We start from the raw sequence: 15,039 nt of genomic DNA, 5'->3' as shown, positions 1-15,039 counted from the left end.
TGTGTCTGAGTTGAGGAAGTCCACGAGTTTGGGCCTGAATCTCGGCTGAGGACCTGTAATTGAGAAAAGTAAAATTACCCCGGGAATTTGCCGTGAAAACCCTCTATGATGCCTAAGTGCTGTAAATGTCATGTACCTTATCATAATGGAGAATGTTTGGTATTTATAGTAGCATTGATTACGTAATTGGGCCATTTCAAGTGTTGGGCTTCTTGGCTTGGGCCTCATATGCGCTCCATGTGTGTGTCCATTATAGTAAGCCTTAAGGGACCAATAGGCCCAAAGTGGTGAAGCCAAATTGAGCTCCAACATTATTGAATGATGATTTTTAACTTTTTTTATGTTTGTGGATGTGGATCACCACTCACCAGTGTCATCGATGGTAATTTTATGCATTAAGTTGCTTTTATGCTTAAAGGAAACCATTATTAAAAAGTAACTCCATCGACGCCATGAAAATTACTTTGGTGATATGTAATTACTTTAATTCCCTTTGTCTAGATTCTGATGATTATCATTAGTACGTAGTTTGTTCACTTTATCAATTACAACCTTAGACTTTCAAATTTGTAAATAACAACCTTAAACTTACATCTTCACTTTAAATTACAATTCATGGTCATTTTTCGGCAAAATCAAACGGAATATGTTGTCATTAATCTTATTAAAACACAATCACATAACTTCCTAAAATAATAATTAAAAAACGAATAATTTATGATTAATTTGTTTTTGCTTTTTTTTGGAATTATTTAATTTCCGTTGAGGGTTTATTGGATCTTTTTTTTATTAGTATATTAATGACATTATGTTCCGATGATTTTTGCCGGAAAATGATTCAGAATTGTAATTTAAAGTGAGGTATAATGTTTAAGGTTGTAATTTGCAAATTTGAAAGTTTGAGGTTGCAAATGGAAAAGAGACAACTTTATTGAATTGTATTTAGCAAATTTTCCTATTCCGTAGTTTATTTTAACTAAAGCTATACTCGTAGAGTATTTAATTACAACAAGTTGTAACCTTAATAATTGTATTGAATTTCTCCTCTATGAAACTTGAAGTTCAATACAGATACATAAATAACATAATCATTCAAGTCAAACGTTAGTTGTCTATATCCCCGAGTATATTATTACTCATTTTGTTTCAATGTAGTGGTTATACTTTATTTTTTTCACACTTCTGAATATAAATGTTTGAACATTAATATTTCAAATTTTACAATCGTAAGTATTAAAAAAAAATTCAATACATGAAAATACATATAGAGACAAATAAATCACTTGATTATAACTCTCCTTAATGACATGTAAATCACAAATGATCGATAGACGGTGGTTAATTAAAATTTATAAATAGCGTCAAAAAATTAAAGTGTAATCATTATATCGAAATCGAGACATTCCCTATCTTTTACTCTTGTACTATTTATTTAGTTGGAGACTTTGAGTCTTGTAAAGTGGAGAGTGTCTCAGCCATCAATCAAGCCATAATCTACTCGTGCAATTATTTTGCTTTTCTAGTTTAAGATTTGTTCCAAAACCCAATCAGAGAATATGGCTAGACAAACCAACATTCCATACTGTACGTACAGTATATTTTAGTAGTCCAATTGTCATACTTCACATCACGTCATACGATTTTAACTATGTGAGAATTGATTTTGGCTCACCATTTAGTTAATTTTAACACATCTTGTATAATTAAATAGAGCATAATATTTAAGCCCTTAGCCTGGAATCGGTGTGCAAAAATTAATAAATGGTGTGCTAAAATAAGTTTTCTTATTCCGTACATAGTTAATACTATCTCCGTTTTTTTTTAATTGTAAATTTAACGTATAACACTATTTATATAATCTGTTTTGATTATCAATTGTGATTTCTCCTTAAGAAAAATATTTAATTTATAGATAATCATCTTTCTATAAATTTTACTTATTGATAACTAAAAATAGTAATTTAAATATTATATTGACAAACGCGAAAAAAGACAAACAAAATCGAATAAAAATCAATCGAATTGAACAAATTAATTAAAATGTCTTAATCTCCTACTACATACTTGTATATGCTACCATCAATCCACACAAAAAAAAAAAAAAAAAAGAAAAAAAAAAGGTTTAAGTTCTGATAGGAGTAGGAGCATTGGTAATGGCAGTAGATGAAGCTCTCTTAATGTTATCCAAATGGGTCGTCTCATAAACCGGCAAACCACTCGAACAAAACCCGAATTCGGTGTAATCAATTCGTAATTCAAATAGATCCGAACTCGAATCACTGTCTGCACCATCATCATCATCATCATCATCATCATCATCATCATGTTGTTGTTGTTGTTGTTGTTGTTGTTGTTGTTGTTGTTGTTGATGTTGTCTAAACTTGTTGTAGTTTACTTTCTTCCCTTGAAATCCATGCATATTGTGGTTGTTAGTTTTAGATTTCTCAACCATCCTTAATTTCTCATCTAACCAATCAAAATTATTATTAACAACTTTGTAATCATCCTTCCTAAACTCATCCTTACAAGACTTTGTTGTAGGAGTGTTGTTGTTGTTGTTGTTGTTGTTGTTGTTGTTGTTGAGATAGGTATAAGGAGGTGGGGTTCGAAACCCGGAACTAGAAGTTGATGAGTAGATTGACTTTGAATCCACTAAACTAGTACTACTACTAGTAGTTGACATAAAGTGGCTAATGCTACTCCTCCTTTTCCTTCTCCCTATCCCTATCCCTATCCCGATCCCTATCCCAGGGATCGGACTTTCATCCTCGTTTTTCATCAAAGATTTTATCGATGCTTCCTTCTTCTTCTTAGAGTTTAAGAGGGAGTTTAAGAATTGAGCTATCTTACCACCCGGGGAGCTTGGTTGCTTGTTCTTCTTCTTCTTTTCCTTATTGCTTTGTTGTTCTTGTTGTTGTTGTTGTTGTTGTTCTTTTTGTTGTTGTTTTTGGTTTTGGTTTTGGTTGAAGAGGTAATAATGTTTAAGAGAGGAAACGTCTAGGCTAACCCTACCTTCCCTTAAATAACCGCGCCTTTCGTCATTGTTGCCGGAAAAATATTTAGCCGCCTCGAAAACGTCGAGCTCACCGGAGTTGTTCCGCCGGTGGGAGGGCTTCTTGTAATCCACACTAGACATGGGTGTAGTAATGCAAAATAGGGTTGATTGTTTTTTTAAAAAAAAAATAGTTTGGGAAGAGTGGTGGGAATAATAAGAATATAAGAGTGGATGTTCTATAAATATAAATATTAATTATAAAAAGGAGTGAAGAAGTAAAAATGATGAAAATAGTGTTATGAAAGTTAATGCAATTGAAGTCCCACAAATATATAAATTTTATGATCGAGAAATTTAGCTTTTGTAATTGGAAAGATGAAAGAACAAAGTATGGGAAATTCAAGTAAAAGATAATAGGAATTAATTATATATGTTGGGGATTGTGAGGGGCATAGTGCGATCTGTCATGCTTTGGATTCTTTGGAGGATACTATACACATTACACAATCAACTTTTTAAAATGAGTTTAAGATTAATTAGGTTAAACAGATTAATTAATTACCCTCTTTACTCATTCGCACTTAAAAATAAATAGCAAGATTAATTAGTATTTGAGTGGTTATGGTGCTTGTTATTCAAACTATTGCTATTGCATGATTTGTGAGCATGAAAGAGAACTCAAGGACACACCTTTTATGTTATCTAATTAGTACGGATTTTATCTTTAAGACTATACACTATTTTTACCACACAAACAAAAAAAAAAGACACTATTTATATATGGTGGTATCCCGGTCTTTAGCGCGTTTCTTTTACCTCTTTTCTTTGTTATCTTTATTGTCACGACAAGGGAAAAGACATAAATTTTAAGATTTATGTGCTTTTGGTTTTGATTAGGAAAGAAAATTTTGTGTAATTTATGAAATTTTTTTATTGAAATTATCAATTTATATATGAAATAAAACTAGAGTTTTTAATTTCTATTGCAAATATATATATTAAGGACAAAATAGTCCATGACGACACTCAACTCTAGCTAGTCTAGTGTAAAAGTACGTACACCGTACACCAGGTCGAAGTAATATATTCCAATAAAGTTTATACATATCAAATTTTTATAACTTTTTGTCGTACAGAATTGGATATATTAACGGTCAAATATTGTAGCAGAGTCCGTGCAAATAGTAAGTGTAAAGATATTTTTGAAACAGAGGTAGTACTCCATATGATCTACTTACGTTTGTTGATAGAAAACAAATTACAAGCATATACTTACGAGTGTTATATGATCAAAATAAGTAGATGTGAATCAAACGAAAATATAGGATATATAGATGTATATGATCAAATGAGTTTAGATATTTATTGTGGAATTACACTAAATCCACCAATCGTCCAATCCTGCATGCATGACCACAACATTTTTTTAAATTTTTAATTTTAAATTTTAAATTTATTTATTAATGAATAAGAATATTAATATTTATGGTGTCCAATATCTTACATCCATGAAGGGCTCACATCAAGAAAACAACGTGAATGGGTTCAAGTCAGGTTATTGTCACCATGGCAATTGCATATATATATAGAGTACATTTGCATTAGACACTTGTCATGTAGAGTACATTTGCATTAGACACTTGTCATGTACTGATTGGATAATTTTTACTTAAGGATGGAGATACTTCTTGTGTTAACAAATTAAATTAATATGAACCATGTATTCTGGCCTTATTTTAAAGTGTCACACTTTCGATAATGTACGTGCAGTATCTTTCATGCATCACTTAAATAGACGTTTACCACTACAAGAAATTGTACTATTCACGACGGGAAATCCCGTCGCGAAAGGCCAATAATTGTTGATTAACGACGGGATTTCCTGTCGCGAACCAGTCATAAAAGGGGGTCGTCGTTAATAGAAAATCCCGTCGTAAACCTGTTGTAAACCCGTCGTAAAAGACATTTGCGACGGTTATTCCCGTCATTGTTTGGTTGTTAGCCCCGTCGCAAAAGGCTTTTACGACGGGATTTTTGACCCGTCGTAATTAGGTTGTCGTAAAAGATACAAATTCTTGTAGTGTACGGCTCCATACACAAATTTGACCGACTATCTACCGAATTTTATTAAAATATTGTTAATGTATGTGATGTATGCGTGTTATTTTATGTAAATAGGCGTAATATAGACATTTTATATGAATGCTAAAGTATGTAAGAGTTCTTTTTATTATTATAACAGAGCTAGATATTGAAAATACATTTTCATAATCTTAAAAAATGGAGGGAATTATGTTTGATGATTTATTAAACAAGTTAATTTCACCTTAAGAATGGGTGATCGAGAAGGATTTTGTGATAATGTGATATCACATAAGATTTACAACGTAACGATTGTATAAATAGGTACATGTATTTGAGCCGTATAAAATAAGACGGAGAATGCTATTTTCGGAAGATCAGTTTATAAAGTATATATGAGTTGGATATATTCATAAATATCTTGTTATAAATTTATTGAAACTTATAAAAACTTATTTTATTACTTCCCCCATCCCTTAATACTCGACCTGTTTTGATCGGCCATGTCTGTCAATGCACAACTTTGACCACCAATTTCTTTAACTACATATTGTAAAATCTTATAAGAATATTAATATTTTGAAAATCTAATATATATATATATATATATATATATATATATATAAAGGAGGCATTTTTGATGAAATATTAGAGCGCCACATAGGATTACTAATGGTTTTGGCCAATGAAAAATAGGATTTCTAATTTATTTTTGAATTAAAAAAATTGAGTTACACGTAGATAATTAATTAGATGACACGTGGATATTTTAATTAATTAATTAATAATATATACAACTCCATCCAAAATCAAACACTCAAATAATTAAAAATAATATAAAATAAATTCATCCAAACTCAAACACTAATATAAAATAGAATTTAATCCAAAATCAAACAGTAATCCAATATTAGAGCGTCATGTAGGAAATCTAATGATTTTAGTCAATAAAAAATAAGATTTCAAAATTATTTTTGAATTATACAAAATCAAACATTAATCCAATATTAGAGAGCCACGTAGGAAAGTTAATCTAATGGTATTGGCCAACGAAGAATAAGATTTCAAAATTATTTTTGAATTAAAAAAAATCAAGTGCTACGTAGATAAATAATTAGGTGCCACGTAGATATTTTTACTAATTAATTACTAATATTACACATACAATTTCATCCAAAATCAAACACATTGATAATTAAAAAATAAATCTAAAATGAAATTCAATCCAAAATATTAAAAAAAAAGAACTAATACAATCTATTATATAAACCTAGCAGTTTGGTATGTATAAGAGTTTTATTTTAACTTAACAATTTAATAAAATCTGTGCATTGCACGGGCTAAAATCTAGTATATATTAAAATGAAGCCAACAATATATTATATGCTAACATTTATTTTCATATATTAGAAATAAAATAGGGTCAAAGTGAATTATGTGAATAGTACAAAAAGTCAAATCGGGTCGAGTATTAAGTGATGGAGGGAGTATAAATTGTATAAATCGGTACGTGTATGTACCTAGCAGTATAAAATAAGACGGAGAATGCCATTTTCGGAAGATCAGTTTATAAAGTATATATGAGTTGGATTTATTGGTGCATTATTTTCATATGAATTTCATTCCTCAGAATTTATTGAAACTTATCAAAACTTATTTTATTATAAATTGTGATCAATTAATCCTAATTTTTTTAATATATCTAATTTTTATCTATATTATTAAAGTAGAATGCCGGTGAATGAGATGCCTCTAAACCTCAATCCCTCAACTTTCATTCACCGGCTAAATTAGGTAATAAAATAATAAATTCAATACATCACATGTAATAAAAATAAAGGTCAACCTATCATAATTGTTTGGGGAAATTTTTGCCATAACACCACAAATTTAGAAAGAAAAATCATACGAATTACATTATTAGCAAGGAAACAATGGAAACATATATAATCAAATTGATAAAAAATGTAAATAATCAACAACATAATATTTACATAAGGAAACAAAAGGGGTCTAAGTTATCAAAATTTTCACCATTTGGGGTCTGAGTTTTTTTTTTCCACCCTTTAGGGTCTATCTTCAATTTTCAAGCAAATTAACCATATAATTAACTCACCTTTAACCATACATGAATTTAAAAATAAATATATATTTACTTTAGTTAACTAATAATAATAATAAGCCATTTTTCCATTATTTTTTATTATTTTTTTGAGATAATTCCATTAATTGATTACCTAGATTCAAACAAATTAGTCAAAATAATAAAAAGGTGCTCAATTCTTTCTCCAACACCAAAGAAAAGATAAAAAAAATCTAAACCCATTGCATTCAGAAAGAAACCACCGCTCAAACTAGTACTTCTTCTTCTTTTTTGAGGGCTCAAACTACTACTTCTTCTTTGAGTTGCTCCATTCTTTCTCTTCTTTGAATGGTTAGATTATAGAAATATCCAGTAAATTTTACTCCAAATTCAGTACTGAGTAAACTGAGTTTCCTGTCTTTTATGACTCGGATATTACTTAATTGACAATATGATACTATTTTTTTTTATAATCCAGTATGATACTATTGTACCGTGGTATTTACATATCCAATGTATTGACAGACTTTATGATGGTTGGTTTATTAGGATTGCAACTTCAAAATTTCCTTAAGTTGTTAGTTGTAAGTTGTAAGCTTGGATTGGATTGCGCCCAAACCAAATTTACAGTGCTTTAAGTACGTGTTTCGAGTAATCGTGTGCTTAGTTAAATATTGTTTTTGCTTCATGTACGATTAATGGAACTGACTAATATTTTGTTTTCAATGTTTGTCAATTTTTCTTATAATATAAATTGTTATTTATATTTTTGCAGATGAATAACTCTACGTTAATGTTATTCGTAAAATATGAGTATTTATGGTACTGAAGTCTGCAAGCAGGGGTTGTAGTATCAAAATTACTAAGAAAAGGGTCAAATGACAAGTTGCTTTAACTTATTAATTAATAATAATAAGCAAATGTTTCCATTAATTTTATTAATTTAGATAGAGTTAGTTAATTAAATTATGTGATTGTCAAAAAAAAAGTTAATTAAATTTTATATATATATATATATATATATATATATATATATATATATATATATATATATATATATATATATATATATATATATATATATATATATATATATATATATATATATATATATATATATATATATATATATATATTAAATTCATGTATGGTTAAGAGTGAGTTAAGTATGTGGGTTAATTTGCTTGAAAAATGAAGATAGACCCCAAAGGGTGAAAAAAAATAACATAGACCCCAAGTGGTGAATTTTTTGATAACTTAGACCCCTTTTGTTTCCTTATCTCATATTTACCTTCTAAAAACTATAATCCAATGACGAATTCAGTCTTCATAGTTTAGAAACTATATATATAAATTGTAGAGAAAATCAAACTAATATTTACAGAGTACATCAATTTGATTATCAATCATAATACGTAGTAGAAAATATTAACCCTTCGTGAACAATATCACTTTGTCAATACCACTTTTTCTATTCATAATAAAAACATGTAGGAAATGCCTACACTAGGAGAGAAAAACATTATTATTGTTTAGGCAGTTAGTCAACCATATATAATCTCAATTTAGATAAAGCATCATACAAATAAAGAGAATATTAGACTAATTATTATAATACTTAATATACGAACTCAATCAAAGTTATGAAAATTTACATCTTAAACAATTAAGTGACACACACATATGATCATCGGTACCAAAAAAATTTCTTTCAAAAATCAACCAACACTTAATCATTCTTATAATTGTATTTTAAGCTAATACAGCAAAACAAAACAGAAATGAAATATATAGCAATGTCACATACCAATGGTATAAAATACGTTATTTGAAATTTGGCGTTTGTCATAGTCATATACAGTATTTATTAATGTTTTAATTTCTAACCCCGTTTATATATTCTTGATTTATTAATTTCATAATCACTTCGGATTCAAATATTATTATTCTCATTATAAAGTAATTATTTTTGTAGGGACCACAATCTAATAATGTACTTTTTTAGTTAGCTTTCTATTTTATAAAATTCCCGTGCATTAACACGGGTACAGACTAGTTAGACCTTATTTGAATTATAAGTGTAAATAAGGTGATCATAACGACATAGAGCAACTCAGAGCCAACTCAATATTTGGGCCCAAATGATGAGTTAAATCCAAGCTTGTAACCATTTAATGCGATAAAAGGCAAAATTGGGAGTCCTAAATCCTAATGTAAGGGCCCAATCATGTGCTTATTGTAGTCACAAAAAGGGACAATCTTCAACATTGTTTGCCAAAATGTTTATGCCATTTATTTATGTTTACACAGTTTGGCAAATTCCATTTCCAATCAGAAATTAGAAGACGAGATAAGATTTCTGATATGACATCAAATTGCAGAAAACGCAGTATTCATTAAAATATCCGTAAATTACAGAGTATGAGTAGATAAGATTATGTAATATTTTTCAATTGAATTATGAGATTTTAAAAAACTTTATGTCTTAGAGTATCTTTAACATTTTACTACGTACATAAATTAAAACCCATATCTGAATTTTTGTATAAAGATAAAGTAATTGTGATAGAGTTTTGAGACCCTAATCAAATCTCACCGATCCAAAAAGATCTTAAAATTTATGTCCCAAAATATATTATATATATATATATATATATATATATATATATATATATATATATATATATATATATATATATATATATATATTGGTGCGAATGAGTCACAAGGGTAATATAAATTACAAATGGAGGCGGGGAATTCGAACCTGAGACCTATCGTACACAGACCCTCAGTCTTAACTACTGGGCCAAGACATCATTGATCCCAAAATATAATTTAATTATAACATTTCTCATCATTTATGGACGTAGTTATGCATGTAGTAGATGCACATATAGTGCTTTTAAGAAAAACAACTTTCATGCTCATTATGTTTTTAATAACATTAATCACATCAATTAATTTTATCATACACTTACTATATATTTGTTAATCCCATATAGAAAATATGTCAAATTTTTATTTACAACCCATGCATGTACTCAACTATGACAGCATTGGAGTTTATCCTAATTTGTGGGGTCTTATGCTTCATTTTCCGTATCTTATTTAAACAAAACTAGTGGTTCAAATATAAGGAGAGCCCTCAATTAAAGAATTAAGTTCACTACTCTTTTATATATACTCCTACTACCACTTCATAAATCATTGAGATATATTGTTGTCATGAATTATTTTCGACAATTTGTTTTTGGAAATGTGGTTGAAATAAGGAGGGGTTGTTCGTTCCTCTTATCTAGTTTTTTATCATTACAATTTGGACTTCTTGTTCCCCTTTTATGATTATACAGTTCGGACTTGTCTTTTGGAAAAGCTAGTGGTATCAGGTAGCTTTTAGCGTTTGAGTAGCAAGTGATACTGAACTATATATTAGCGGGTAACAATTAACTATCAATGTAGCACGCTGTCAATTGGATGAGTATTTATACAATAAAACCTACTCATTACCTAGCTTTGAGCGTAAATAAGTTAGCGTTTGAGAAAAATCTAGCCAAAACTACCTCTACTATTAATCGCTACTTAAACTGTTACCCTGTGAGACACTTTTAAATCTTACAAGTAGCATTTTAATTAGGTCAAACTATAGATAACCGTGGGCAGGGGCGGGCTTCGGGCTGAGCCCACGGGTCGCCGGCCTAACGGACCGGGCCATGTTGAAATGTTAAAAACAGGGCCCATGCCCACGGGCTTTCGTGCCTGGCCGGATCGGGCCGCCGTGCCTAAGCCTAAATTTAGCGTGCTTTGTCGTGTCGTGCTTTTTCCCAAAAAACGACCCAGCCCCGGCCCACGACTATGTGCCCTCGTGCCGGGTCGTGCTTTTTTCATGCGCGTACCAGGTCGGACTTCGGTCGTCTCGACCCACAACCATATTTAGGTCAAACGCTACCCACTGTCTTAAACACTAGCGCAAAATACAGCCTTAAAAAGTATACCAAACACAAGTGAGTGAGTTCATGTGGCGCATACTTAGGTTGTTGCAAATAGAATGATATTGGGGGATGAATGCTCCGAATTTAGGGCTAAGTAGCAAATGGATAAGTAGACAAGTGACAAGTCCATATTGGGTAATGTATGGGCACTTTTGTTCAATGTGTATGTGTCGAATGTTTCTAAGTATTCATCCCCTTTGTACTACTACTACTACTACTACTACTACTTCCTACCTACTACGTTATCACTTATCAGAATATCAGACCTTGTTCTACTTTTGCTTATTATACTACGTACCATTCCAACTAGGCAACCCATCAAAATAATGCTGGCTTGCCACGGGAGCCATATCTCCGTTTCATAAAGATGTTTACAGTTACTATTTGCATAAATATTAAGACAAAAATAGAAAAGTTAATTAATTGAATATAATAAAATATGAATAAAGTAAAATAAATGTGTAAAATGGATGGTGTGTATAAGAAAACAATAAAGTAAGAGAAAATGAGTGAAAAATTTATAAATATTATGCGATAAGAAGGGTATAAGGTAGTAATTTTTCATGTCCATAAATAGAATAAAGCAAAGTGTAAATAACATTATGAAGTAAACTAAAACGAAAAGTGTGAAGATCATTTTGAAATAGATGTAGTACATAACGAAATAATTATGAAAATCTTGCCGGGTTTAGGGTCCATTTATCCCTAGCCCGATAGGTAGTTTCAAGCAAAAATCCTTTTGCTATTTGTCTTACACTTCTTTTGTGGGCTTCAGTTTGGCCCGACCCAATGAAATTATCACTATATATCTTGCTGAATATTCGAACTTTCATACTTCTATGCTACTCCCTATATTTTGTTAAATTCGTCCATGCAAGTTTTTCTTATTAGATGATACAAATTGGTTTACTCTTCCTTCTCTCATTTATATTTTTAATGGGCCTCAGAAATTTGGCCCACTTACAAATCTAGATGAAATTTCACGTTAAAACCAATTGATGATAGTAAAAGTAACGCTTCTAATTTATACGGAATAAGTTGGTGTTTTTTTCATCGTTCTTCAATATGAGACAACTCATATGTGAGAACAAGTGAATTTTCAACAATCACAGAGAGCGAAAATAAACAGTACTGAAAACTGAAACAGAAATGATGTTGATCTCATGAGTCTCTCCTTCATAAATGAACCTTACGGCTAGACCTGATCTTCACAAGCCCGACCCACTGGACCAACCCGACAATAGCGAATTTTGGGCAGATATTTTAGGCCCGTTTTAATTTTTTTGGTTGAGTTATGGGCATCTCAAAATTGGAACTTTACTATTTTAGTAATAAAATTGGTCCGATTCGAAAATGAATTGAAAACCCCACTATTTATGGACCAAAGTTTGGCCTAACCCGACCTTAATGTCCTATTTTTGTCGTGACCCGAACCCAACCCGCCTTTTGATCAAGTCCATTTACGGCTTCAACCATATTTAATCACGTGTTTTACGCATTTTTTCGCTTTGGGATATTATATAAAATTCTAATCACATACGAAGTACTATGTAAGATTTATTGTTAAATAATTTTACTATCTTACATATCCTACAACATTAATAAACCCCTTTTCAGTTACTAACTCTTATTTTATCCACAATTTTTTACATCGTCCTAAGTACTCCGTACTCCGTACTCCTAATATTAGTATTACAGGTCTAGTAGTAGCTAAAATAAATGTTTTTAGAGCGTCAAAATGAATTCCTTTCCTTTTTTTTAGGTTTTCTGAATCTATACTGGGTATACCATTAAAATGGTATACTAAGGGTAAAACAGTAACTTTATTTGGTATATTAAGGGCTAAATGGTAAGTTCATGTAATAAATTAAGTCTGGCCCACGAAAAATAACATTTATCTTTGACTTGTTAGTACCAAACTATGTTGTTTAGAACCAAAAAAAATGAAACCACGTTACCAAACTATGTTATTTGGTATCACATGAGAAAATACAACTATTTTTCTTGTACCAAACTATGTGGTTTGGTAGTAAATAAAAATGCAGAATATTAGTATACAATTTCAATGGTATACCTAGTATAGATTAAGACTTTCTCCCTTTCCTTACCTTTCCCCGTGAAATGAAATTAATAAGGGACCCGTAACCTAATAATTGATGGGTGACAATGTGACATTGACATAGATAGAAGTTGCATGCATTATAAATTTATAATGAGGCAGATCAGTCTATGTCTCTAACTCTCTATCGTTTCGGGTTTAGAGTTTAGAGTTTAGACACATACATAATACATTACTGTAATACTGTACAAGGTACAATTACGTCTTTATGGGTGTTAATTAATTAATGACAATTTCGGTACGTTGAGGACAATTTTAGTTATTCAAACTAGAAGATAACTGTTGTTATCTTTCCAGGTTAAATATATAGAACGTACTTCCCTTTGATTTCCGCGAGTATTTTTAATGATGTTTTGACTTATTGGTTAATATAATGATAGAGAATTCTTATTTTCACAATTCTACCAGTTAACATTGAGTGTTGCGTACAGGTTCGAATCCTCTCTTTTCCGTTTGTAAATAGTATTGCAAATATAGCTCATTAACACGCCACACACACACAAAGAGTAACATTCCGTATTTTAAAATCATATTATCATCTAAAAAGAGCTTTAATTACAAGTTAATACTTTGTAATTAAAAAAGGGAAGGGACAAATAATAGAAGACTAAAGTACACATGCGTAATACTCACTCTATTTCTAAATACTTGACGTTTTAAACTTTTACATTTGTTGCTAGATATATAGTTACTTCGTACGAGTGCATTTTTCTTGACAAGAGAAACTTTGATTCTCCCTCTTGATAATTGATAAATACCCCAATCAAAGATGGAGAAACAAGACAAAAGAAGAAAAAAAAGTTAACCTAAATAAGTAACCCTAGTTAAAATAAACGGGATGATAGATTGACTCTTTTATTACTATATCTATGTAATCTACCCCTTGTTAATTACTTGAATGGTTCAACGGTTTGAACCCAATTGAAGAGAAAAGGCCGAGACAAAAAGCTTACCAAAATAGATAAAATGAGCGTTTTATTCACCTGATTTTCATTAATTCGAAATTAATTGTTTGAATTTGGCACGAGTGGGAGCCATATTGAGCACCAAATGAATATGAAGTGTTAAAATAATGTCTTGAATCGGTCAAGTCCCTTACTGCAACGCCCCAACACGGGGATCTGTTATTCTGGACTAGGGTTATCTGTTTTGGGCCTGTTTTTTGGGCTTTTCCGCATCTGTTTAGAGAGTACTACTCCGTATATAAACTGTCTAAGTCATAACCTAGTTGGTATTCTGTAATCTATACTCCGTATATAAAAAAATTCTCCCTTCTACCTGTGGACGTAGCTAACACATTGTTAGTGAACCACGTTAAATCTCTGCGTTCTTTAATTACGTTATTTAATCTTTCTTTGCATCTGTTATAACACGAGGAAACATTTCGATGTACACGTACTAGTGGAATATTATACTATGTTTTGTTAAATTTGAACTACATATTCATTTAAAATAAGGTGCACAATAAACATCATACACCCGAGTATATAAACCACATTTTATAGTATTAATCATGATTTATACTACCAATGATGTCTTGGCCTAGTGATTAAGACTGAGGGCATGTGTACAATAGGTCTCAGGTTCAAATCCCCCACCTTCATTTGTAATTTATATTGCCTTTGTGGCTCATTGGAATAAAAAAAAATCATGATTTATACTCGTATTAAAATTAGGGATAAGCAATAATTAATTAACTACTTTCGCAATAATAATTATTTTTGGTGGAGCCGTGGAAGAGTGGTCCTGGTATCCTTCATTGAGATGT

The 15,039-nt window shown here is 30.6% G+C and overlaps 1 protein-coding gene across 1 annotated transcript; it reads right to left on the bottom strand.

Moving 5' to 3' along the window:
• Positions 1–1,925: 1,925 nt before the first annotated feature.
• Positions 1,926–3,379, bottom strand: LOC110806174 (protein BIG GRAIN 1-like E). Its single transcript, XM_022011807.2, has one exon. The coding sequence runs from the start codon at positions 3,134–3,136 to the stop codon at positions 2,123–2,125; it is 1,014 nt and encodes a 337-aa protein (XP_021867499.2). The 5' UTR covers positions 3,137–3,379; the 3' UTR covers positions 1,926–2,122.
• Between the last annotated feature and the right edge of the window lie 11,660 nt (positions 3,380–15,039).

Source organism: Spinacia oleracea, chromosome 3 (assembly GCF_020520425.1).
Source record: "Spinacia oleracea cultivar Varoflay chromosome 3, BTI_SOV_V1, whole genome shotgun sequence".
Lineage (NCBI taxonomy): Eukaryota > Viridiplantae > Streptophyta > Magnoliopsida > Caryophyllales > Amaranthaceae > Spinacia > Spinacia oleracea.
The sequence above is the reverse complement of the archived record's forward strand: the minus strand, read 5'-3'. Positions and strand labels throughout refer to the sequence as shown.

Bases quoted from the DNA above. Each gene is read 5' to 3' on its own strand.
- LOC110806174 (XM_022011807.2), bottom strand. From the start codon at position 3,136: ATGTCTAGTGTGGATTACAAGAAGCCCTCCCACCGGCGGAACAACTCC.